The 24,410-nt window shown below is 34.4% G+C and overlaps 1 protein-coding gene across 1 annotated transcript in view; it reads left to right on the top strand.

Annotated features, from left to right (window-relative positions):
- RYR2 (ryanodine receptor 2) overlaps nt 1-24,410 on the top strand; it is a 286,628-nt gene that overhangs the window by 197,240 nt on the left and 64,978 nt on the right. The window contains exons 63-74 of the mRNA XM_062489006.1: nt 112-233; nt 3,214-3,263; nt 7,009-7,069; nt 8,773-9,011; nt 11,168-11,249; nt 13,323-13,453; nt 15,265-15,585; nt 16,947-17,187; nt 17,599-17,686; nt 18,705-18,797; nt 19,184-19,354; nt 20,322-20,381. Coding sequence (XP_062344990.1) covers nt 112-233; nt 3,214-3,263; nt 7,009-7,069; nt 8,773-9,011; nt 11,168-11,249; nt 13,323-13,453; nt 15,265-15,585; nt 16,947-17,187; nt 17,599-17,686; nt 18,705-18,797; nt 19,184-19,354; nt 20,322-20,381 — 1,659 coding nt within the window. The remainder of the gene's footprint in view (nt 1-111; nt 234-3,213; nt 3,264-7,008; nt 7,070-8,772; nt 9,012-11,167; nt 11,250-13,322; nt 13,454-15,264; nt 15,586-16,946; nt 17,188-17,598; nt 17,687-18,704; nt 18,798-19,183; nt 19,355-20,321; nt 20,382-24,410) is intronic.

The following is a 24,410-nucleotide window of genomic DNA, read 5'->3' as shown; positions in this document are numbered from 1 at the left end:
AGACCAAAGACCTGTTTGAAATTTCCTGTCCTTAGTTGTGACTTAAAAATTACAATACAGAACATAGTAAAGAAGGTCCTGAAATAACCAATCTTTCTGATATAATTTCAGGTTGTGCTCCCTTTGATTGATCAGTATTTTAAAAATCATCGCCTGTATTTCTTATCTTCAGCAAGTAGGCCTCTCAGCAGTGGAGGCCATGCCTCTAATAAAGAAAAAGAAATGGTGACAAGGTAAAGCTTAAATATTAATGTCTATGCATATGTGTGTTGGTCTTTAAAGAGCAGCAGTTGATTGTGGGAAAGTGAGAAGTGGGAAGCACAGATATATTTTTATTTACAAACAAATTAAACATTTTTCATTTTCTTTTCCCATTAAGAAAGGTCATTGTATAAAATAGAAAGGAATATAGAGTTGCTATTACATGCTGTTTAAAAGGTGATGATTTTAGCATGCAGGGAACTTCAATTTACCCTTATATCCAACAGCGAAACACTTGCACAGTCTGTGGCACAGTCTCTGCAATTACATATCTGTTTTCACTGTTATCATTATTCCTGCAAAATTTTACTTCAGATTTATAAGCCAAACTTATTTGTAGCCGACTTTCAATAAATATCATTGTTAATGTCCTTAAACAATTAAAAATAAAGGAGTTGCATTCTTTCTGCTCTTTAGTTTAATAGATTGTAATGAGTAGTACTATCACAGAAATTCTTGATTCTTTCCCAGAAATTACTTTTTTTAAGACCATCTCTCTAAGATGTTTTCATTTCAGTTCCGATAATTGAAACCCACATTTCTCATTTAGTAAGGTGGATTACAAGCTTCACACAGGACCTCTTGAGTACCTGTAATGTGGGCATGTGTGATGGCTGCCTTCTTGGCTGTTCTTGAGCATGAAACATGCAATATTGTATTGCTGTATTTTGAGGCTGACAGCCAGCTGGTGGTCATATAGACATGCAGGGCTTACAAGATTGTGGAAATACTGAGTGAAGTTTCTAGCACAATATTAAGCTCAAGTAAGTAATGTCTGTCTTGACGTTGTGTCATCTCATGGACTGATCTGATCTGGCAGCTTATCTGACTGCTATTCTTCAAGGGACTTAAAAACTGTATCAAAATGCATGCATATAAATCATTTTCCAGTCTTATGAACTGCTAATTTTCTGTCTGTAATGTCCTGGATAACAGTATTTTTACAGCTGTTAAATCATGCCAATAAAATTCCTACTTCTGGAATATGTCAGATATATCAGCATACCTGCTGCATAGTTTCAGGATTTATGCGCATATGCTTTATAGCTGTGTGAGAGTCCTGAACCTATAGTCCTGCAAAAAGGTCAGAGCTGCTGCCATACTTGATTGGGTTATGTGCTATCCAGATGTGTCAGCCAAGGAGAACAAAATAGATACAGGAAAATCTTGGATGAATAATATCTAATCCCATTGAGTATACCTCCTACACAGAATCTGTTTCAATCCAAGGGCAATTCCTGGCTTCTTTCCGTCTCCAGTGAAGATAACTTGCATTCATTAAGCTATGGAAGAGTATAACCTTGGATATTGATAATGCAGTGAATGGCTTAGCATATGCAACAACTATTTCATATTCAGAAAATACAGTAAATCCAGATCTATTTTGCTGACAAATACGGATCAGGCTTCTTCCTGAAATGTGGTGGTGGTATATTTTATTGTATTTTTAACCAACCTCTTCATGTTTGGGCTTTTCAAATTTCTCATCCAGTAGACCATGTTACAAACTTTTGAACTACTGTTGTTGCATGAAATTGGTTCTGAACATCAATCTAGGTATTGGAAATTTGGATTTATTTATTTATTTATGTGACCTCAGCTAAAGACTATATGAAGCTATAGATAATAGCTTCAGTCTCACTTTGTGAAAGCATGGCATCTACTGAATGGTACAGTCAGTTGAGTAACATTTGTATGTCAGAACATACGATAGGATAGTGAACTATTTATGTCTTTTCCAGAATGGACACAAAATCTATAAGATGCTAACAGACTTCTCTACAGCTTTTCCTTGTTGGACTTGGTGATCCAAGATCCTCATAAAAGAATATATAGTATATGTCTGCATCATGGAATAAAAAGTGAACAGAGATCCCCCAAACACACACCAAGCAGAGTCATTTCTAAAACAGAGCAGTTGCTGTTGCTAGAGTGGATCACTGTGCATTGGCTAATTAGCTGGATTCAATACCACATTAACCTGGCTGTTGTGATTCTGGACATAAATGTTTCCATTTGACACCGTGCTCTTGTCTGTCAATGGAACAACATGTTCGAATCTCATCCATAGGCTGTGCAGACATGCTTATTGTATCTTTTGCTTTTAAATCAGAGGCTAATAAATAGCCAGTGTGCCTATTAATTAAGTAGCTTAATAAAATGACATGATATTGTTCATGTCATTTATAGCAGATGAAGGGGTTTGTAGCATAAAATAATAGCACCAAAGTGGATGTTCATGGTGAAAATTCTCACACTAAACCAGATAATGAGGATGATTAAATTCCTCCTTAATCTGGAGCCCAGGTCAATTTGGGGAGCGCAGTTTGCTCCTGCTTGTCTGAATTAACGCAAAATTTCACTCTTCTTTTTTCTCAGTGGAATGCTGTTCATCAGCACAGGAAATAGTTCAAACGTGAAACAAAATCATTGATCATATTGTTTTAAACCATATCAGATGTGATATTTTTAAAAAATCATTTGAAAAGAAATTCCTCCTATGCTCAAGTTTATAAGATCGGAATTGAAATAGTTGAACATTTGCCATCACACACCTCCGTTAATCTGATTCCCTTACCTTATGTTTTCAAATTGTTAGTGGTATCCTGTGTAGCACAATGACCACATTTTACTTTTTAAAGCTTTGATGGTTATTTCCTTGTGGGTTATTGTATAGAACGCTTTTATATTAATTAGCTTTGCTTTTAATTTTTTTTGTTTCTTTTTGATTATAATATGTGCTTATTTAACCATGTTTGTTAAGGATATGCACTTGAAAATTCTTTCTTTAGTATTCTGTCCCACATTCTGCTCAGACAATTGATTCTTTCTGCGTGACATCATGTTGCTTTTCCTGCTCATATATCAGCTGTTATTTTTTCTTTCTTCCCCTCCCTCCCTTATTTTTTTCCTTTTCCCTTCTCTTCTCTTTTATTTTTCTTTTGTCTTCAGCCTGTTCTGCAAACTTGGAGTTCTTGTCAGGCATAGGATTTCACTGTTTGGTAAGGAGACCCTTGACAAATACTAGCATGGCCATCACTTGGTTTTCTTTGCCATTTTTGCATTGTGTTAAGTGCTGCTTTGTTGCATGCTGCATGGCTGAAATGCATGGTCTACACAGACCACCAATTGTTTAGACTGGTAGATCAAAGACATTTTTAGGTGGAATAAAAAGATTTTGTAGTCTTCAGTTTGGGGGGATTGGGGATTGTTTAGTTTTGTATGTCTTAACTAATATTTGGGTTTCATTATCGTATCAAAGAATTTTGACGAGTAAAAAAATTACTGATCTGTAATCTTATTCTAAATCATTTGGGAAAAACATTTGACAATCAGAACTGCACATTTGTATTAGAAAATCATTAAGGAAAATTGGAAGTGGGCAGAAATGCTTATTTATGTTCTGTGGAATTCTTGAATATTCCCAGATGTGCTTGACTCCACATACGCATGTGTACTCTCCCTCTGGTATGATGTGACCTTGGCAGGAGCTCGCTGTTTGTCTTATACCATGTTCAAATCACAGAATTTAAGTCAATTTGAAGTCCATATAAAGTGTGTACATTGTATGCAATGTGTAGCACAGTCATTTTCTGTGCAATTTTTTTCCTATGCCATGGTGCTAGGAGAGTTGGAATAGTACATCCTTTGCACACATGGCTTCTATGATGGATGCAGTGCAAACTGCAGCATCCATGAACGTACCTAATTGGGTGATTACCTAATGAATTAGAATTTGATTATGATAACATGCATCTAACTCAACTCTTGCATACTTTATTCAGTTTGAAGGCAAGGAGCTCACTTGCTGCAGCAGTGTGGTGTTGAAAAATTTTACAGACCAATATGAAAAACATTAAACGAAGAAAGATGGGAAGGTTTTGTGGCATAATTGCTTTTAAATGTTTTGGGAGGAGCTGAGTGGATTTGCCTATAAAGCCAAAAGATCATAGGAGGAATGGAGTTATTTCTGCAGCTGTGTGGCATTGTTCCAGCTTTTTCTGAAGGGTGGAATATGCCACAAACCTATACATAAACTCTGATTTATAACCTAGGTTGTTTCTTCAAAGAATGAACTAGCTCACGTATACTATTAAAATTTTGGAAATCTTTTTTTTTTTCTTTTTTTTTTTTTTCCTTTTTGTTATTTGTGCATTTGGTTTTCAGATTGTTTTTTGTTTTTTTTTTAAGTGAGTCATGGTTGAAATTAAAACCCCAAGTCAAAATATCTTTCTTCAGTACTAAATAAAAGATCTTTTGTATTCCACATCTCAGCTTGCTTCTTTCCTGTTGTTTGGTTGGGTTCAAGTGCTGGGAGATAATCAGCTGATCCTATTTGACTTATTTGTGATGGCTACAGTTTGTTTTTTAACTCTTTTCCTAGACTGCACTAGCAGAGTACAAAATCTTTATGCCAACACAGTAGTTTTGACATGAACTGTGACAAGGTCATTGTGAGACTATGGAGCATGATTGGGTTGTTTACTGTGGGCTTAATAACTCAAGTCAAAGTCACCTTATCGTTTGCCTTCCCTTGCAAGTGAATTGCATGATGTGAGAAAATCTGATTAAGAGACATGCACTTCTTCCAGCAAAGACAGGGAATGTGGAAGAGGAGAAAATTCTCATAACTGAGCACAGCTGGGACCTAGAAAGTTATTTGTGTATTTTGAAGCCATCTTAAGTGAGCAAGCATTGCTCAGTAATAACTTCTATGGATAGTGTATAGTTTGCTATAACAAATATCAAAATTCTATATAGTTTTGCTGTATAGGTATTTTATATTACTGTGAATTTGAATGGTATTTCTGAATATACAGCTGCATTTATGAAAATCATTCGTGAAAGTCATGTAGCTTAAGATGTATATAGGAGCTTGTTAAAATGAAAAATTAAGCATGCATGTCTTACAGAGTGAATTTAAATAGCCACATTTGATATCTGAGACATTGAGATTATGGAACTATTTAGCCTGGAATCATTATTTATTTACAATGTGAAAGTAGATTTTGACTACAATAATTGGCTGTTTGAGAGCTGTGGCTGTACATCGGAAAGACTGTATTGATTTATTTTTATTAGTATTACTGGGCAGAAATTGAAAGATTTCACTGAATCATTTTGGTGAATTGAACATATTAACTTATATTTTCTCAAATTTAAAAACCAAATTTGTGTAAGTAGCCTGATTCAGTTTTTAAACTGATTAATTTTCTAGTAAGCCATTATATTCTGAAGTAGGTTGCTGAGAATTTGTGGCTGCCCCATCCCTGGAAGTGTTCAGGCTGGGTTGGATGGGGCTGTGAGCAAGCCTTGTCCACTGGAAGCTGTCCCTGCCCACAGAAGGAGTTTGGTCCTATATGGTCTCTTCCAACCCAAGCCATTCCATGATTTTGTGATGGTCCAATCCACAGTCTGGTCCACTTTGAGTTCTTCCCTCCATGCCTGCTGTCATTAGCACAGTCCTGTTCTCTTTTCATCAACATGGGCATTCCTATCAGGAATAGTTCATAAGAGTAAGAATAATAATAAGGAAAAAAGTTTGATCTGACAAAAAACCTTTATCTTTTGGGGTGGTGATTTTGGTAGGATTTTTTTTAGGCTGTCTCAGCTTTCTTACCTGCTCGCTCTACCATTGCATGATCACACATGCCAGTGAAAAAAAGGTGAGGCTGCCTCAGCCAGGCAGCCATGGAAACTGTGGTTCAGGTTTGTTTAATTTGTTGTGGATGAACACCACAAGAATATTTCATAATTTTGGTGGCATAGAACTACTTTCTCAGTGCTGCAACGAACCTCCCACACCTTGCAATTTATCTTTTAAAATCTCTAGTTCACTGAAACAATTACTAATTTTACTTGAATGCTTGCTTGTATTTTTAAGAAATAACCACCAGTGAGAAAATACAGTATGCTGTATCATTGTATGCAGATAGAATTATTTTCGGAAATCTTTCTTAAATGTTGAATTTGTTTCTACTTTTTTTTTAATTAAGAAAGCATAAAGAGAAACAAGAAAAGGCAGTTTTATTTTTGCATATTTTAATTTTAAAAAGTAAATTTAAAACTAGGCTGTAGTTCAAATTTGTGTACTATACATCTGTTCTGGACTTAAAAAGTGATCGTAGAGGAAAGAGACTTGTACATGACAGCATTTTGGGATGTATATATGTATAAAAGGCTTGTTGTGTGTAAGTCCTCTTTTTACATACCTAAATGGGAAAAAATAATTGCAGAATATGTGTATGATGTCAGGGACTGTTATTCGTGTGAACCCAATTAAGACTGCAGACTATGGGGGAACACCAGGGAATTAACTTTTTAATGACTTCTTTTATAAGTGTTCTCTTCCTTCTTTAGCAACTTCAGAAAGTTATAGCTTTTATGTTACTGAGAGGGGGAAGATAAACAGTCAGATAAACTTGAATTAATTAAAGCAAAACTTGAGAAATCAAATGAAAACCAGACATTGCACTGCAGCTCTAATTAACCCCACATTTGAGTGCCATCTTGACTGCCTCAGCTATTTTATGAGATGCTTTCCTGCCTCTAGTTACTGCATTTGTGTAAACAAGGCTAAGACAAAAAAAACTGCATGTTTTTTAACTTGAAATGATGCAGAAGTTCAATTGCTCTTCTGCTATGTCTTTTATTCTTTCATGAAATCCAGAAGTATGCTTAGCAGCGTGTCAGTAAGTTATGCGCTATGCTCAACTTAATTGATGGATAATTTTCCTCCCTCTCTAGGAAATGATGCAACATCAATAGTCAACTGTCTTCACATACTGGGACAGACCTTGGATGCAAGGTAATACTGATTACATTTTCTAAAGTACAAGGAAAATCACTGAAGAAAGTAATGTGCAGTTACATTTGGACTACCTTTGCAAGGCTACTAAATTTCAATACTCGAGAAGTTACAGTGCTGAAAAAAAATCCCTTTACAAAGCAGGTCAGTTACTAGGGCTTGACAGGACACTATTTGTAGGTTGCACTTTAAACTTCATTATGGATCAGAGGTGTCCTGAAATTTCTGGCTGCCAGTTAATGGTTTGTGGTTTTAATCATGTGACTTTCTCAAAACCACAATAAAGTTAGAAATACTTTATTATTTTCCTTACACTGTTTAATAAAAAAAATAATAAATCAGGAGTTAAATGCACAGTAAGTCTGTCTCATACAGCATTTTCTTTGCAAAATTAATTCGGGTTCTAATTTGAAAAAATCCCAACCCCTTTGCCTAGAATTCAGTGTTACTTTTATGTTAAATTTAACTTCTTGAGCTATTAGTGTGAGGTTTATGGATGAGACAGCCTTGATATATTGGAGGGCAAGGTCTTGCTTTTCATTTACTGTAAAATCAACCATCTTTGCTGATAGCTGAATTTTAGATCTTTGCAGTTTTAAACAAAATATGATAGGTTAAACTGCCTTCATGAAAATTTTAAGGTAACTTTTTTCACTTTGCATTGTCTCAAAACAATTGGCTGCATTAGGTGCAGATAATTAATTTTCTCAATATCTTTGCTGTTGCTTTTATGGACAAGTTTTATATTCCATTTGCTAGGGGGTAGAGTCATGATCATGGCCATTAATATGGCTCAGGTCTTGCATGGTACGCCATTAATTTGCAATATCTTGGGGTTTTTTTTGTCTTAAATTGTCCATGGTCCATGCAATCACGCAAATGGAATACAGATACAAGTGAAGGTCAGTAATTTAGCTCTTGGTAGAGATGTGAAAATAATTCCAGATGGACAGTAAGAAATTAATGGAGGTAACATGGAAGTTTAAAGATATTGCTCTTGAAACTGTATATAATCACTCTTTAAAATAAACAGTCAGACTAAAAGAACTGGACTGATACTCAATTTAAAGAAGAACATCACCTCAATTTATTTCAGGCATGCTTAAATGGATACTTTCCTTAAATAAAGGATCTTTGTAATTGAGCTAGTTAAATCATATAAGGTAATAATTATCCTGGATTATATATTTACATCAATGATTATGGTGCTATAGTTACATAAAAAATGCATCAATGGATTGGTTGATTTGATTTTAACAGATGTGGTTGTTTTTACTCATTCCTTTCTGATGTCATTGTTCTGGGGATAGAAATACAACTGTTATAATTAGGAAGATTTTCCGAGTTCCAGCTTGAGACAGTTCTTCTCTTTCTAGTGTCAGAAATGACAGATTTACTAATTCTTATTTTTGCTATGTACTTTTTGGTTTTTTTCATCTTTGAAGGCAAATGAATCACTTTATAAATTTTGAAGGACTATTTGCTTGGCAGGAAAGCAGGTGATGTATCCTCATGTTCAGCAAGGTATTTATGAAACTTGTTTTCAGTCAGTTATTCTGCTCTGAGGAGATCTTGCAATGTTAAAAGATGAAATATATTTCTTCAGATCTCTGTTACCTATTTCATATAACCCAGGACTAAGCTTTATTTCATGCTTGTCTAACAGAATATTCTTCTTCATTCTCTTTGCATGCTATAAACAGGACTGTGATGAAAACTGGTCTGGAATCTGTTAGGATGGCATTGAGAGCATTTTTGGACAATGCTGCTGAGGATCTGGAGAAAACAATGGAAAATCTTAAGCAAGGCCAGTTTACACACAGCAGAAACCAGCCAAAAGGAGTTACACAAATCATTAATTACACCACAGTTGCTCTCCTGCCAGTGCTATCTTCATTATTTGAGCATATTGGACAGCATCAGTTTGGGGAAGATTTGATATGTATGTATCATACTATCGAATATATATGTAGAAGGTCCATGCCATTAAAATATCCATAGTGTAATGTAGTAAGCATTACTAGACCTTCAACTCTATTAAAGAAGGACAAATGCTATGTCATTTTGACAAAATTTTTATTGATTTAATCAAATATTTGCAGCAATCAACCAAAAACAGTCTGCAGGTTTTAGTGGACTCTAAATACTGAAGCAGGTATGTCCATGATTAAAAAACTCAGAAGGATCAGTTTTGATTATAACTTTATCTTAGATTTACTGTGACTTAATTAATGGGTGAGAATTTACTTTGTGTAAGTTACTTTGTCTATATACTCTGTCTGTAAATAAGGTTATACTACAAGAATGATATTAAACCATCATACATGCACCTCAGTTTCAGTTAAGGGGGAATCTGGGTGGGTCCTTAAATTCTGAAAATTCAAGGGAAAAGTGAAAAGTGGAAGGAGCTCCTGAGGAATTCAGACACCAGAGAAGGGAATGCATATGAGAGTCTGTATATCAGAGTTCTGTGAAGGTTCTGATTGCAGTGGATTCAGTGGTCCTTTATTTTCCCAAACCCAAAATTTTGCAGACTTTGCAGTCTGCACACAAAACTTTAATTTTACATATTTTAGGAACTCACAGAAATACCACTGTCCAGATGGCACTAAAGGGGGAAATCCTGCCCTGCATAGCTAACTCAGTTATGAAAATCCACAAGAAGGATCTGGGGGAAAAGAATACTGGGTTACATTTTTTCTCTTTTTAGAATCTGCAAAAAGTTTTATTTAAAGTAGCCTTAAAAGAACTCTTCCAAAATTTGGAGTTGTATTGATGGGTTTGAAAGTCATGAGATGTAAACATCCACATATTTCTGTAAAATTCCAGAGAGATTGATGGTATCCAGAAGTAGTAATTTCTTCATCATAAACCACTTTTCCAGGCATCAGCATGTTCAAGCCTTGTATAATTTTTGGTATCCCATGTTTTGGAACTTAATATTTAGCTTTGAATTCTTTATCACTTCAGTTGATATTCTTAATCAGCTGTTCTACATACATCACATTGGTATAAAACACTGAATTTAGAATTCATGAACTGAGAAAGAATAATTATTTAAAATTGGGCCTATTTATTTTGTCTAGAGCATAGACTAATTTTTCTTATACACAACTTCTCTTTACCTTTTGTTAAGAGTAAGATTTATCTTACTTGTACAAGCATCTTGACCTGGTGTTTGTACCTGAGAGTACTAGTTCCGAAGTATACTCTGTAGGTGGATCATGTACAAAGATGGGTCAGTCTACCTCAGGTTACTATTACAGTGTAGAAACACTTAACTCCAAGATGATCTGAACTAAAATCACAGTACAATAAAGGGCTGGATGATGTAGCTTTGTTACATATCTTGTAGGCTCTCCCAGCCCATGAAGTCCTACCCTGTTTTACTCACAATATTTCATTCATTGCCTGTTGAGGGATGATATTAGCACTGTAGGAGAGACTACAAAATATGTCTATGCCAAGAATGGGAGTGTTGTCCTTCTTGATGGTACTTACACTGTTGTTGAACTGTTGCTGCAGAGTGCATTATAAAAGCATGTTTTCAAATAGATTTTTAGGATTATTCTCACAATTTTATGACTGAATTACTTTGTAATTTTAAAGCATCCTTTGGTGAAGTATTCGTATGGACTAAATAATGATTTATTGTTTTTAATCCTCTGTAAGTTTAAAGTGTAAATTTACATGCTATTAGCTGGTATCAGCGCCTAAATTAAAAAAAATATATTAACTGTGATTAAAATACTTAAATATCTGTTTTACAGGATTGCCTTTATTTTGCACAGTGGTGTTCTATTTGTAAAGGTGCCATGTGTAAAGAGTTGGTGTGCCATTAATTTAATTAAATGAGTGAAATAGGTTTACTGTTTTAGCTATTAACATGATATTTAAGTAAATGAAAGTTTTGAGTGAAAAGGATAGCACTTGGATGTCCAAATAATTTTTTGTATTTAGTGGGTGATTTCTGTAGATTGCCTTTGTTAACTTAATATTTTTAATTCCATTATTGTCTGAAGAAATTTATTTTAATTATTTGGGAATGTATTGCAAAGAAGAATCTCTTTGTAAATATAGTTTGCTTCTTCTCTTTAGTGGAAGATGTTCAGGTCTCTTGTTACAGAATATTGGCCAGTTTATATGCTCTGGGAACCAGCAAGAGTATATATGTAGAGAGGTAAGAAGGAAAATAATTCTTCCATTTTTAATATTTGCATTTATATTTAGCATCATGAATTTGCAGTTCAGAAATTTATATAGAAGAGTATTACTGGAAAGATTTCTTGAGAGAAAAAACAGATGTTCTCAGCTGTTAAGTGGAATGCAGATGCATTTACTATAATACGCTTGAAATATTGCATTATATATTTGTCAAATTATTTTTCTTAATTAAAATTGCAAATACAATTATCTGACTTGATAGCAAGCAGCATTTCATTTGGGGGTTAACTGAGGTATTGTAAAATTATGGCATTCAGCTCAGCAGTTGTTATATTCTTCCTTCTCTAATGTTTAATTGTGATGTATATTTCTTTTTCATTAACCTAAATTTTATTGAATTTGTCACTTGTACAACACTGTTTCTTTTCTAGCTCAGTTACCCAGGTAAATGAGGGATTGCAATTGCTATTTTATACATCTCTCTATCTGCAAACCACCCTCCAAGTTACATTTCATCTATGTAAGCTATGTTTGGTCAAAAAATAGAGATACCTTGATTCCATTCTTAAAACTGAATGGTTTTACTGTAGTGACTAACACTGTTCTGAAGGAAGGCTAAACATAATTCATACATTTCAGATACTGGCAGCAGTAATCTAGGAAGTTCACTGTCTAAGAGGTGGAACTCTCCAGCAGATCAGCCTGTGCATAACTCCAGAGCAGCCCATGACATACCCTTGCTTACTTGGTGGTTTACTTGTGTCATAGGCAGCAGTATGAAAAATCATCGGGAGCACTATTTAAGAAAAAAACCAACCAAACAAACAAAAAAAACCCCACAAAAACAAATCTGTGGAAAATGAGGTCTTGTTGATTTCATTAAGGGCATAAAATCAGATCATTTTGCTCTTTGGCAAATAAAGGACAAAGGATATAAAGGGATTTGTTTTGATGACAAAATATATCTGTGTAAGTGACAATTTTTGTATGTGATTGTCTGCCACCATCATTGCAATTGAAAGAGAACATAGCAGGTGTGTGTGATAGATGTATGTTTTGCTTATGAAGACTTAATGAAAGGGGGGAAAAGGCAGAAAGAAAAAACAGTATGAATAATAATGGGAATTAAGTTATATTTAACAAAATAAAGTTTAATGAGTTAGATCAAGAAAAAATAAAATCTCCAAGACCAAGATAAACTATAGACCGAGGATGAACCTTTTTAAATCACAAGATCAGTTTTGCGCTATTTTTTTCCTTTTAACTTGGAAGTTCATGATTCTCCTGAATTCAGATTCTCTTGGATTTTTGTCACGTGTGATTTGGTCTCAGCTAGGGGTTTCTCAGCTCTCTAAATTCTTCTGTGATCATTTGTGAAAATTAGAGTATTGTAACTATCCTGTGAAGAAACCCAAGTGAAGTGACAGGGCATCACTTACTCTTGCTAGAAATAGGCTGTTTAAAATTTTGACACACAAAGAATTTTTATTATCAAATAAATGTCATATATTTGAAGATATTAAAGCAATGTTTTTGTGCTAAAATTTCAGACTTCTTGATCATTAGAAGCAATTTTCCACTCACTGAAGAACTTGACTTTCATACTAGACTAAGTATGAAAGTGATTATCACTATTTCTCAGAAAAACTAAATATCACAGATAAAATCGTAGTTGATTTTGGTCTCTTGTTTTATCCAGTAGCTTTTTCTTAATAGTAGGGATTATACAGTCAGTACAGCTGCGAGGAAAGTAATAGAACAGAAGGCATTTTTACAATTACTTAAGTTTCCCCTGGATGTTTTTCGCTTTAGGTAAGCTGTGCAGGCCGCTTTGACATTTTATGTCTTTGCATTTCATTCATGTACTAACAGAGGGTTGCTAGACTTCAATTGCTATTGCATGTTCTTGTGTTGATGATCCCAGTAATGTCACGGCTTCCTTCTTTGAAATGCATTCACCTCAGAGTACAACCCCAGGGGGTTGTCAGTACTTACCAGGTGGCTCCACTGGTTGTCCCTTCCAACCTTCCCCATTCTGTGGCTCTGTGATCAAAGACGTGTGTTGATAATGATGTTTGTTAATTCACAGGCAACGATCAGCGCTAGGAGAGTGCTTGGCTGCTTTCTCAGGGGCCTTTCCAGTGGCTTTTTTGGAAACTCATTTGAACAAACATAATACCTACTCAATCTACAACACCAAGAACGCGCGAGATAGAGCAGGTATTTCCAGAAAGTGACATCATGATTATGAAAACATGATTTCACTATGACTGCTGCTTGCCTTAAGACATGTGGTTTTGCATACATTTTGTAGTGCAAGAATTTTCTTGTATTTTCATGGTTGTATTTCTTGTCTACAACTTTGTTTCTAAATCACTTTTCTAAATCTGGTAAAACTGATCATTTTATGTTCCTAATCTTACTGATATTTTAATTTTGAGATACCATTCTCAAAATACCACTTTGGAATTGAATTAATGAAGAGACTTGGCACATTTTTAGTACCTCAGCACTTCTATATTTGATCATAGAATTATGCATTCTCATAAGTAGCTTTAGTTCCTCAGTTTACACAAACAATATTGGGTTGCTAAAACATGCATACTTAAAAGTGAAGGAAAATAACTTAGCTGCATTAATTTCATATTATGCCCTTACAAAGTAAAAAAAAATTGCAGAGTGGTATGTAGATTGGTTTTTAATTTTGTTTGACATAAAAGGCAGTACAGCTACTTTACAGTGACATTATGTATGTTTACGTTGCATGTATCTTTTTATTCCATTCTTGATGTTTCTTATGCTGCAACATGATTGTTAAATAAGGTCACCTGCACAAACTGTTGCTGTAATAAATAGAAGTTGCAGTAGAACTTTACAAGCTCTGCATATATGCTGAATGTGAAACATATTAAAGATACAGAAAGGTGACACTGTAGGTTTGTATAAGATGCCAGTTTGTAATGGCAATAATTTTATAACTTCACCTTTAGTTTTTAAAAAACTGAACACAGCAGATTTATTCTCTAAGAGCTGTAATATCTGAACTTGAAAATACCAGCAATTTTGCATACTTGCCATATATTTTTTCTATTTTAACATATCTGGAAGGACAATCCACTGTATTGTCATGACTTTTAACAGAAAATTGAATTTTTTTTCCCAAAATTGCATAATCTTTAAGGAGACTCGGTGATGTCTGTGTAAAATGTATTTGTTCTAAATAGGAGAAGATATTGCATTGCAATAAAAGGCTGGCCTTAGTCCAGAGAGTTATGGAATGCTGCTAGAGACATTCATATTCACAAGTTGCAGGCTAAATTTTTGGTCTGTGGATACCTGTGTGTGTCATGTGATGTGTCTGTTAGTATGTTAGATGTTCAGGAGGTACAGATTGTGCTTGCAGATCCTTTTTTGTAGATGAAGGAAACTGCCACAAAAATCGAGTGCCTGCAGTGCTTTTTCAGAGCACTGCAGAGCCTATTCAGAGGACAGAACTAAAAATTCAAAGAATTCAAAAGTAAACATTTACAATCACATATTTACCTCTAGAATCAGTTTCTCAAATCTGCTCAATTTTTTTTAGGACAGGTAATGTTTGTTCTATCAGAATTCCAGGTCTCATCTGATGTGTTGTTGAGAGGTATTTCATTGTATCAGTTCGTTTCCTCAACTGCAAAACTTATGCTGGAAGGGATTCTGAAATTTAGGATTTATTTTGTATATAGAAAACTGTATCTGATTTCTCTGAATTCATTCCACATTATTTAAATTGTGAAAGCTTTCATATGGGAATTTAAATTACAGAACTGTTCATATGAACTGTTTATTGCTCAACAGTATGAAAGGATGTGGTTTTTATTGTTGTGTTTGGTATATTTCCTTTGGATTAGAAGGGTGCGAATGTAAACAGAAAACAGAAGTTTCATTGAATAGCAGCTGAAAAGAATTGTTTTCCTTTTGTGACCTATTTTATTTATTGATGAAATAAATAGTTTATTGATTTTTGGTTGTGTTCTTTTTTTTTTCAATAGTTCTCAATTTGCCAGCTAGTGTAGAAGAGGTTTGCCCAAATATTCCTTCCTTGGTGAAGCTAATGGAAGAAATAGTGGAACTGGCAGAATCTGGTATTCGTTACACACAAATGCCACATATCATGGAAGTCATACTGCCTATGTTGTGCAGCTACATGTCACACTGGTGGGAGCATGGGCCGGAGAACAATCCTGACAGGGCTGAAATGTGTTGCACAGCCTTGACATCAGAGCACATGAACACTCTGTTGGGTAACATACTGAAAATCATCTATAACAACCTTGGTATTGATGAAGGAGCCTGGATGAAGAGATTAGCAGGTAAGTGTGAAAATAAATCAATAAACAAGGAAACATGTGTGTATATTCAGAATGCATATATACACACACAGACTCTGAATCACTCTGTATTTACCCTGTTAAATCTGGAGTAGAAGAACACTCATTTTTTTTTACATTTTTAAACAATAAACATCTTGATGAACCAGAAATACCAAGAATAAAGAAAAAGCAGTGTAAACAGTATGTTTTAATCTCTCTATAAGTAATATAAAAACTACATTATACTATTTATTTTTCTGGAGAATATACATGTGCCTTTTGCAGTATACTAATTTCAAGGACTGCAGTAATTTAGCCCCATTTTCATTATATAAGCAAGTTTCATTTGCAGGCATTATACAGTTCCTTGCTATTCAGTATAAGTGCTGGATCCTTAAAACCTGAGTGTGAAGGTGTATATCTAACATATCCATTACAATGAAATGTCAAAATTCTTGTGTCATTTTAGTAATAGTTACATTGACTTCATCTCATGAACAACTTGAAATTAATTTTAAAACACTTCAATTCTCAGTGTCACAATCTCTGAGGAAAGATCACATCAAATGTGTGGATTCAGATTTTCAATTAGACTTTCTTATGACTTTCCAGCATTTACTGTAGTAGTAATTTCATTCATCGTAGCATACAGAATTCCTAGTGCTGTGACAGTAATGTAATGCACTCTGAGAATACGTGGCAGCTGCCTAAAATTCTGTGTAATTTAATCAGTGTATTACAAATGATTTGGTACCAAAGGGGCCCACTTGAAGTGCTAATTTACATAATTGTTCTTATGAGTAGATTTTCAAAAAGCTTGTGCTAACAAGTCTGAAATGAATCTGTTGAATCACTCCCATTTGTGTCTACATACAAGACTTCTTAGTGTGCTGAAGAAATACAGGCAAGCTGTCTCCGTGGGTTTTCAAACTACCAGAGCATGCTTCCCAGTTCCCTGTTGCTCAAGCAAGATTCAAAGCAGAAACCAGTAGCTGAGAAAACTTGTGTGTGCACTATGTAGCTATGTATGTATCCATCCATACCATGAAACAACTTAAATGGCATTGCTCAATAAAACTATGCAGACAAATACCATGCTGACAGAATACCAGTAGTGTTTCCAGTTTTGTGATCTTGCCACCTTAGTCTGTGAAGTTGCATTTTCTGCCCTCAGAAAATGTGAACTGACTTTGTGAAATCCTGACCACATTTAATTCTTGGCAAAACTTCTGCTGATTTCAATGGGGACAGGATTTGGCTCTGTAGCCTAGAAGTAAGATCCAAGAAAGCGGGAAAAGGTAAAAGATTTCAGTTATATTTTGTGGCCAGGTATATATTATAATATTCATTGCCTTAAATAGTGTTTTCCCAGCCCATCATAAGTAAAGCGAAGCCACAGCTCTTAAAGACACACTTCCTTCCACTGATGGATAAACTAAAGAAAAAGGCAGCAGTGGTTGTATCGGATGAAGAACACCTAAGAGCAGAAGGCAGAGGTGACATGTCGGAGGCTGAACTGCTCATCCTAGATGAGTTCACCACTTTGGCACGGGACCTCTATGCCTTCTACCCTTTGTTGATTAGATTTGTGGACTATAACAGGTATGTGGAGAGGAATAGGTCAATAAATCTCATAAAACCTTCCTTTTTATTGATACCACCTCTTATCCCTTGATGTGCCTAGCACTGAATTAAAGTGGCTTTTACTCAGTCTGACAATCTTGCAGTTGCTCAAGCTTAATGTTTTCTGACTTTTAGGAGGAGCTGGGGTCTTTTTAAGAAGAAAACAAAACAAAATTGCAATCCAGATCTATTGGATTAGAATGAGGATTAATATTAAAGGATTTTAAGGGTTTTGAAGTAGGACATCAAAAAGCCACTACTACCAGAAAGGATTAAAAGCATATGTTATTGATTTTGTTGACTTGTATCCTTGTAGAATATTGAAAAGTGATTTCAAAGCATAAAGACAATTAGTATTATCCCCCTTTTCATCCTTTCACCAAATTTTAGGGCAAAATGGCTGAAAGAACCCAATCCTGAAGCAGAAGAATTGTTCCGCATGGTGGCTGAGGTCTTCATTTACTGGTCAAAGTCTCATGTAAGTAATTCCTTGGAAAATACTTGCTTTAATGAGGTTTCTTAATAGGTAGATCAGTTATTTAATGGTAATGTTTTAAAACCACATTTAATGGCAGAAGTGAAACTGCATATGGGAAAGTATAAATGACTCACATTTCTGAGAGTTTCGAAATGGCAGAGAGCATAGAAGAGTTGGATCGTATTTTGTAACACAGTAAACTGATCAGTGATATTTTATTTACATATTCTGGTTTGTTTCTTTTGGGTTTGTTGTTTGCTTGGTTTGGGATGTTTTTATGATATATTAAGCTCACTGTATTTTGTATCCTTAAGTCTTTTTTTTTTCTTTCCAATTATTTTAACCCCATAGCCTTTTTGTACTCACACCTAGTAAGCCCTGATATTTCTTAAACATGATTCAGTGAACACTGGAACACATAGAATTAAAAACCCAAAAGACTCTAGTTTGTTTCAGGCATTAGATGTTTGTATGGACTGTTGTCTATACTAAATTTATTTATTTGCTATAGCTTCAATTCTCTGAGGTCTGGTGAACAAGATGCCTTATAACTTCAGTACTTGTGCCTGAATTTGACTGTAAGATTTATTATAAACCACACTGTGCACAAAAAGTTATTACACTGTAGATAGATAATGGTACCTGAATATGGTGGAAATTATAATGCGGAAGAAATGAATGAATAATTTACTACTAAGGGAAAACTGAAAAAACCTGTAAAAACCTGCTTTATATTGAATTGTAGGAGGAATTAGATTTTTATTATGTCTCTTTCATGGGTAGGGAAACATTTCCTTCCCTCTAATGTGGGGAAAATCCCCAAACATATGCCACCTGAGTTACACAATGTAAATGAAGCTCATATTCCAGGACGTTGTTGATCATCTGTTCATTTTTACCCCTTTTCTTAACTTATGGATTTTGCATATTTCTACCTAATTTGTATTTATATTTAAGGTATATTTAGATAAAGTACTCATATAATTGTTTCTAACTGAGATCTTCTGTGTATTTCCAGAATTTCAAAAGGGAAGAGCAGAACTTTGTGGTACAAAATGAAATCAACAACATGTCTTTCCTTATCAGTGACACCAAATCTAAGATGTCTAAGGTAGTGTGAAGATTTTCATATTTTTCTCCTTGCAAAGAGAAGGAGTCAGGAAGACTCCAGAGATGCACCTTTTATTGTTCAATTTTTTTTTTTTTTTTGTTTCTTTGGTGGGGAAAGGTTTTTTTTTTGCTTTTGTTTTTGGTTTTTTTTTCTGGTTAAGAGATCTGCTGAAAACATTGGGTTGAGATGCAAAACACAGTCATTTGAGAAACACTTTGCAAAATATTGCAAATGTTAAAATGCCAGTTCCAATGTGTGGGGTCACACCTGTGTATGTAATAAGGAAATTGTTAGACTAGAGACAAGTGCAAAGTTGCTAGTACAGTTCATTTATTTAATATTGGATTTGTTTTTTTTTTTTTTCCCCTCTCTGCTTTATTCTGCAGGCAGCGGTTTCTGACCAGGAAAGGAAGAAGATGAAGCGAAAAGGTGACCGCTACTCTATGCAGACCTCTCTTATTGTGGCAGCACTGAAGAGATTGCTTCCAATAGGCCTAAACATTTGTGCTCCTGGAGACCAAGAGCTAATTGCACTGGCCAAAAATCGATTTAGCATGGTAGGTGCTCTTTTTGCATTTCTAAAAGGTAGAAATATTTTCTAATTAATTTCTTTGAATATTTCACTGTGTGTTAATTCTTACAGCATGACACAGAGAATCAAGATTATAATTCTCTTTTATAAGGGCACAGTGGGTGATTATGGTATATCTCTGCATATTTTCCTCATGACTTAAAAATTTCAGTTTGAACATACTTGTGATCAGTATGGAAATATTTCAGAATGATCTGTATATGAATAGAGATAGCATTCAGTAGTTGAACTAGTTATTTTTCTCTCTTTATTGTTAATGCAAAGTAGTGTTTGTTATATTTTATGAATCTTGAGTTTGGTTGATCTCAAAAGTCTTTTCCAAACAGGCTGATTCTGTGACTCTCATAAAATTAAGAACTTGCTGTTTCCTAACTTCTTCGCCCAATGTCATAAATAATTCCTTCAAATTACTCTCATGTGAGTGAATGAATTTCTGTAGGGATAGAGTTTTAAAAGGGATTATTTTGGGTATATACTCCCAGTGCAATAGCTTGATTTTAATTTGGAATATGCTCCTTTTCTCAAGCAATAATACTTCCTACATTTTAGGGTATTATATGACCACTGGACTGATGAACTGAACCCTATAAAGGGTGCTGTAAAAGAGCTCTACAAAACAAACAGAACTCAAATCAGAAGGCTCTGTTCATGTTATTGGTTTTATTTGGTGAAACTTTCAGTATGTGTATATTAGCAATTTGAATTCAGGTACACATTTAGCGTTATTGTGATCAGATATGTATGATGCCATCCAGAACTTAATCCTGTGAGCTTGGATTAAAAAAAAAAGATTTGTCTATGAGATTTTTCTCAATCTTTCACATTGTTAGTTGCATTCATCATCTCATGAAGCCCAAGGTTGATATTTAAATTAATCATCATGTTTACTAATTGCCTTCTATCCTAATTTATGATTTGAAATCTATTGGCAGAAAGACACAGAAGATGAAGTACGAGATGTCATCCGCAGTAATCTTCACCTTCAGGGCAAGGTAATCTTTATGCAGTTTTAAAATTTGATTTTTTCTTCCTTTGAATTCATATGTTGATGGTGTATAATGACAACCTGCCTTGATTAATAAGGATAACTCGTACTCCCTTATTCTCTTCTGTCAAGTAACTTGTTTGTATGTTAGGTTTTTTATGTGTGTGTATGTGCATTATATACAGTAGCATATGGCCATTCAAATTTTTTTTCCTGGTTAAGAGATCTGTTGAAGACATTGGGTTGAGATGCAAAACACAGTCATTTGAGAAACACTTTGCAAAATATTGTAAATGTTAAAATGCCAGTTCCAATGTGTGAGGTCCCTCCATTCACACCATTAATACAAAATTGGAAATGGAAGGAAGTTCTATCACTGTTTGAATTCCACCTACTATTACTTGAAATGAAGTCTGCAAAATGCTCAAAGTTAGTTAGTATCAATTTGGAGGGTAAATGAAAAGGAAGCTGCCATTTTGACATACTCTGTAATCTCCAATTTTCTCAGTTTTGTTCCTGCTTTTCAACCCTGGGAAAATAAGGTATTTAGGGGGAAAAAAATAGATTTTTGTTACTGAATTCCAGTTAGTTCCAAGTGAATAGCTTTAGGGGAAAAGTCTTGAACTGGACAGCATAATTAAACTGTTTTATTAATGCTTTAAATAAAGAAAAAGAAGCCAGAATATGGAAGCGTAATAAAATTATACACTTGTCTCCTCTATTGAAGAATAATGGAATCATACATATGGATGTTGCTTTACCTAGGATTGTCCTCTACTTCCTCCCTCAGCCCCATGTTTTATTCGCTTCAAGAAAAAGATTAATTACTGTTTTCTATGCTTATTATAAATTCACAAAAGAGTAAACATGAGTTGAAAATTGTGTGATTTTTCTGGACAGTTATTTAAGAATCATTCAGAAGTCTAGATTCCACTGCAATCAGTGCATGGCAGTAATAATTTTTTTTTCTTTTTTAGTGAGCTGGTAGTGAGATGGTTCTTCCTGAATAATATGTGAAGATTAATTTTCTCCCATCATGTTTTCCATATGTCACTGCCATGTTAACAACAAAAGTGTTTAAATTATAGGGTTTGCATATATGAAGGCTTACTCTGAAAGCAAAAGATTTGGTTAAATCCTAAAACCTTGAAATACTTATCCTTGCATAGCAAATATTTTTACATACTGAGAAGCAGAAAACACACAGGCAAGGTACTAGGAAGAAAGCATGTTTCTGAAGATCTTAGTGAACAACAGTATTTAAACAATATGAATGCCAAGAACATAATACCTTTGAACATGAGGTGATTTTGTGTATAAACTTCAACAGTATTTTTTCAGTGACAATGATAGATATTTCTGTTCTGACCTTTTCAGTATTTGCATAATTTCATTTTGTAAGGCATGCAGTTACAAGTCTTGCCTGGGATTTCATGTCACTGTTTAGCACTTATCCTCCTGTTTTAACTATTTCAGTTTCTGTTTTATTTCTTCAGTGATACATTCTGCTGTTAAGAAATGTCTGTCTCTTACTGCTTTGTTGCCTGAAAGTCATGATACATCCTAATACCTTGGTCTGTGCTCTCTCTTCAGAAACTTCCCACGCTCCAATTGGAAGTTTGCTGTTGTTAAGCAACATATGTCTTCTCTGTTTATACTACATGAGAATAAAAGTGCTTTGTGATTTCTTAGATTGATACAATTTCAGAGTGCCTTGATGATTAAGACGAAAGTAATTTTAGCTAATCCAAAGTCCACACTATTGGATTTTCCAGTTTTAAACTTCATCAGTGACTGAAGAATTTCCTATTTTTAAATGAATTCCTAGTGGAAGATGAATATCTGAAAGAGAACCACATAACGCATAGATAACAAAACTATTATTAGTTAGCTTTATTTTATGGTTGTTTGCATACTGTTTTATTAATTTTTAAAAGCTCTGATTTAGACCTGTATGTGACAAGTAGTTAACTGCGGACAAAACAATTATTTAGCAGTGACACATCTAGAGTTAACACTAAATACAAGTGTGTAACTGATTACTTAGAGTTTAATGCCTAAAGTTAAATTCAGTAGTTATGAAAATTACAATGCAATTTATTCTGTAATTCTCCAATGTTGTTAGGATTCAGTAACTATATAGTCAAGTATGATGTTTCTTGTTACAAAAAATTATGTCATCAGGCACAGTCTACCCTTCTGTTGTCTAATTGAGTCAGATGTAATGGGAATGTAGGCCAAATGGTCTTATAAATTTAAATTATTACTTTCTACCATGAATTAATATGTAACTTAGTTTAAGTGGTGTTTGTGTAAAGTGGCTCTCAAAATATTGGGAAAATACTGCTTGTTGAATACTGTTTTTCTTCCAGCCATAGCAATATTCTTTCTTCAAATGGTGTTTTCTGTTAACCACTTCTCACAGACACCTAATGTTCTGTTATTTACATTAGAGCAATTAGATTCCTTTTTGGAGTACTGCACTATTAGAGAATCATCCTTCTGAATCTTTAGCTATTAATGTTGTGGCGTCTGTTTCATGCATTTGTCTACCTATGTCTGCATTTGTACATTTGTCTTCATCCTGTTTCTGTCTTTCCTTTCCTTGCATGCCTGCATGCTGTTACTCAGTACCAAGCCTTTTATTTCAAGAAATTGATGACGAAACTTGCATTCATTTTGACATGGATGAAGCTCAAGTCACCAAAATCTTCTTCCAGCCATTCTAATTCACACCTTGAAATGACAACTACTCATACCCTTAGAAAACTACCTATACAAAAAAGCTGTACCTTGATAGAATGTGAGGAGTCCTCAGATCAAAAGACATCTCCACCTGTTATTAAAAAGTCTTTTGTGGACTATCCATTCATGATGATCCAGTCAAATGCTCAGACAAAGACTGTGGATGTGACAATTGTTAAGAAATGGAAAAGCCGAAAGGTAGAAGAAATTCCTGCAAAATGTGGCTTTCTAGGTTATAATAAGCTATTAATGAACAACTGTGTAAGTTTTTAATCATTCCTGGAACTTGAGTAAGCCATGTATCATATAATATGTTTTGTGGAAGTGAATTAGCATTATTGTCTCATCTTAGGCACAAATTGAAATCTGGATCCACAAAGAAGTTTTAGACAAGTGTTGAGTCCAAGCTCTAGGGAAATCAGTAGGGTTTAGCCCACCAAGTTCTCTGGCCATCAGTGTATTTTCAACCATAAATGCATAATCAGGAATGATCACTGGCCACAGTTCTCAGTAAAATGTTCATCAGTGTCATAGGCACAGTAAATAGTTACAAAGTGTGTTGCATCAGTCTTGATTAGCAGAAGGACTGGGGAGACAAAACAAACCAAAAGAGAAATCACCAACTGTAAAACAGAGAATTACAGATTAATGAAATAGAAAAAAATTAAAAGTAAAGAGAAAAACTTCATAAAAAACCATTTTGCTTCTTACAGTTCTTTATAATTTGTAGGCTGATAAGCAAATGTATCTTGATTTCATTTTTCCAAATTAACTTTTTTTTTTGCTAATAATCAGTAAAATTAGGATTTTCTAACAATTAAAAAAGTTAAAAATAGATGTAAATAATAGCAATGCTACTAATTTCCATGACTGAAAACTAAGTAGTCCAAATTAGTAGAGCAACACTTTCAATGTTGTTTCATTTAGTAATGGGAAACGCAGTGTGCTAAGTTATGTCTCTGTACCTCATATTCATTACTTTTCCTCAAATATTATATTCATTGCTGGTGCCAGTGCTATTTGTTGACCAATGATTTTTTTGCTATTTGTGTGATTATTAGTATTTTAGTTCTGTGGGACAGATTGCACACCGAAAATGCAGATGCATCATTTCTGGAAGTATTCAAGGCCAAGTGGGATATTGGTTTGAGAAATATGGTCTTGTGGAAGGTGTCCTTGTGTATGGCAGCGGGGTTGGAAGTAGATGTCCTTAAAGGTGCTTTGCAACCCAAAACATTTCATGTTTTATGGAAGCTCTTACAACGCATTGCACAAATTAGTCTTGTTCTCT

Source organism: Cinclus cinclus, chromosome 3 (genome assembly GCF_963662255.1).
Source record: "Cinclus cinclus chromosome 3, bCinCin1.1, whole genome shotgun sequence".
Taxonomy (NCBI): Eukaryota; Metazoa; Chordata; class Aves; order Passeriformes; family Cinclidae; genus Cinclus; species Cinclus cinclus.
Note: the sequence above shows the minus strand (reverse complement) of the source record. Positions and strands in the feature narration are given on the sequence as shown.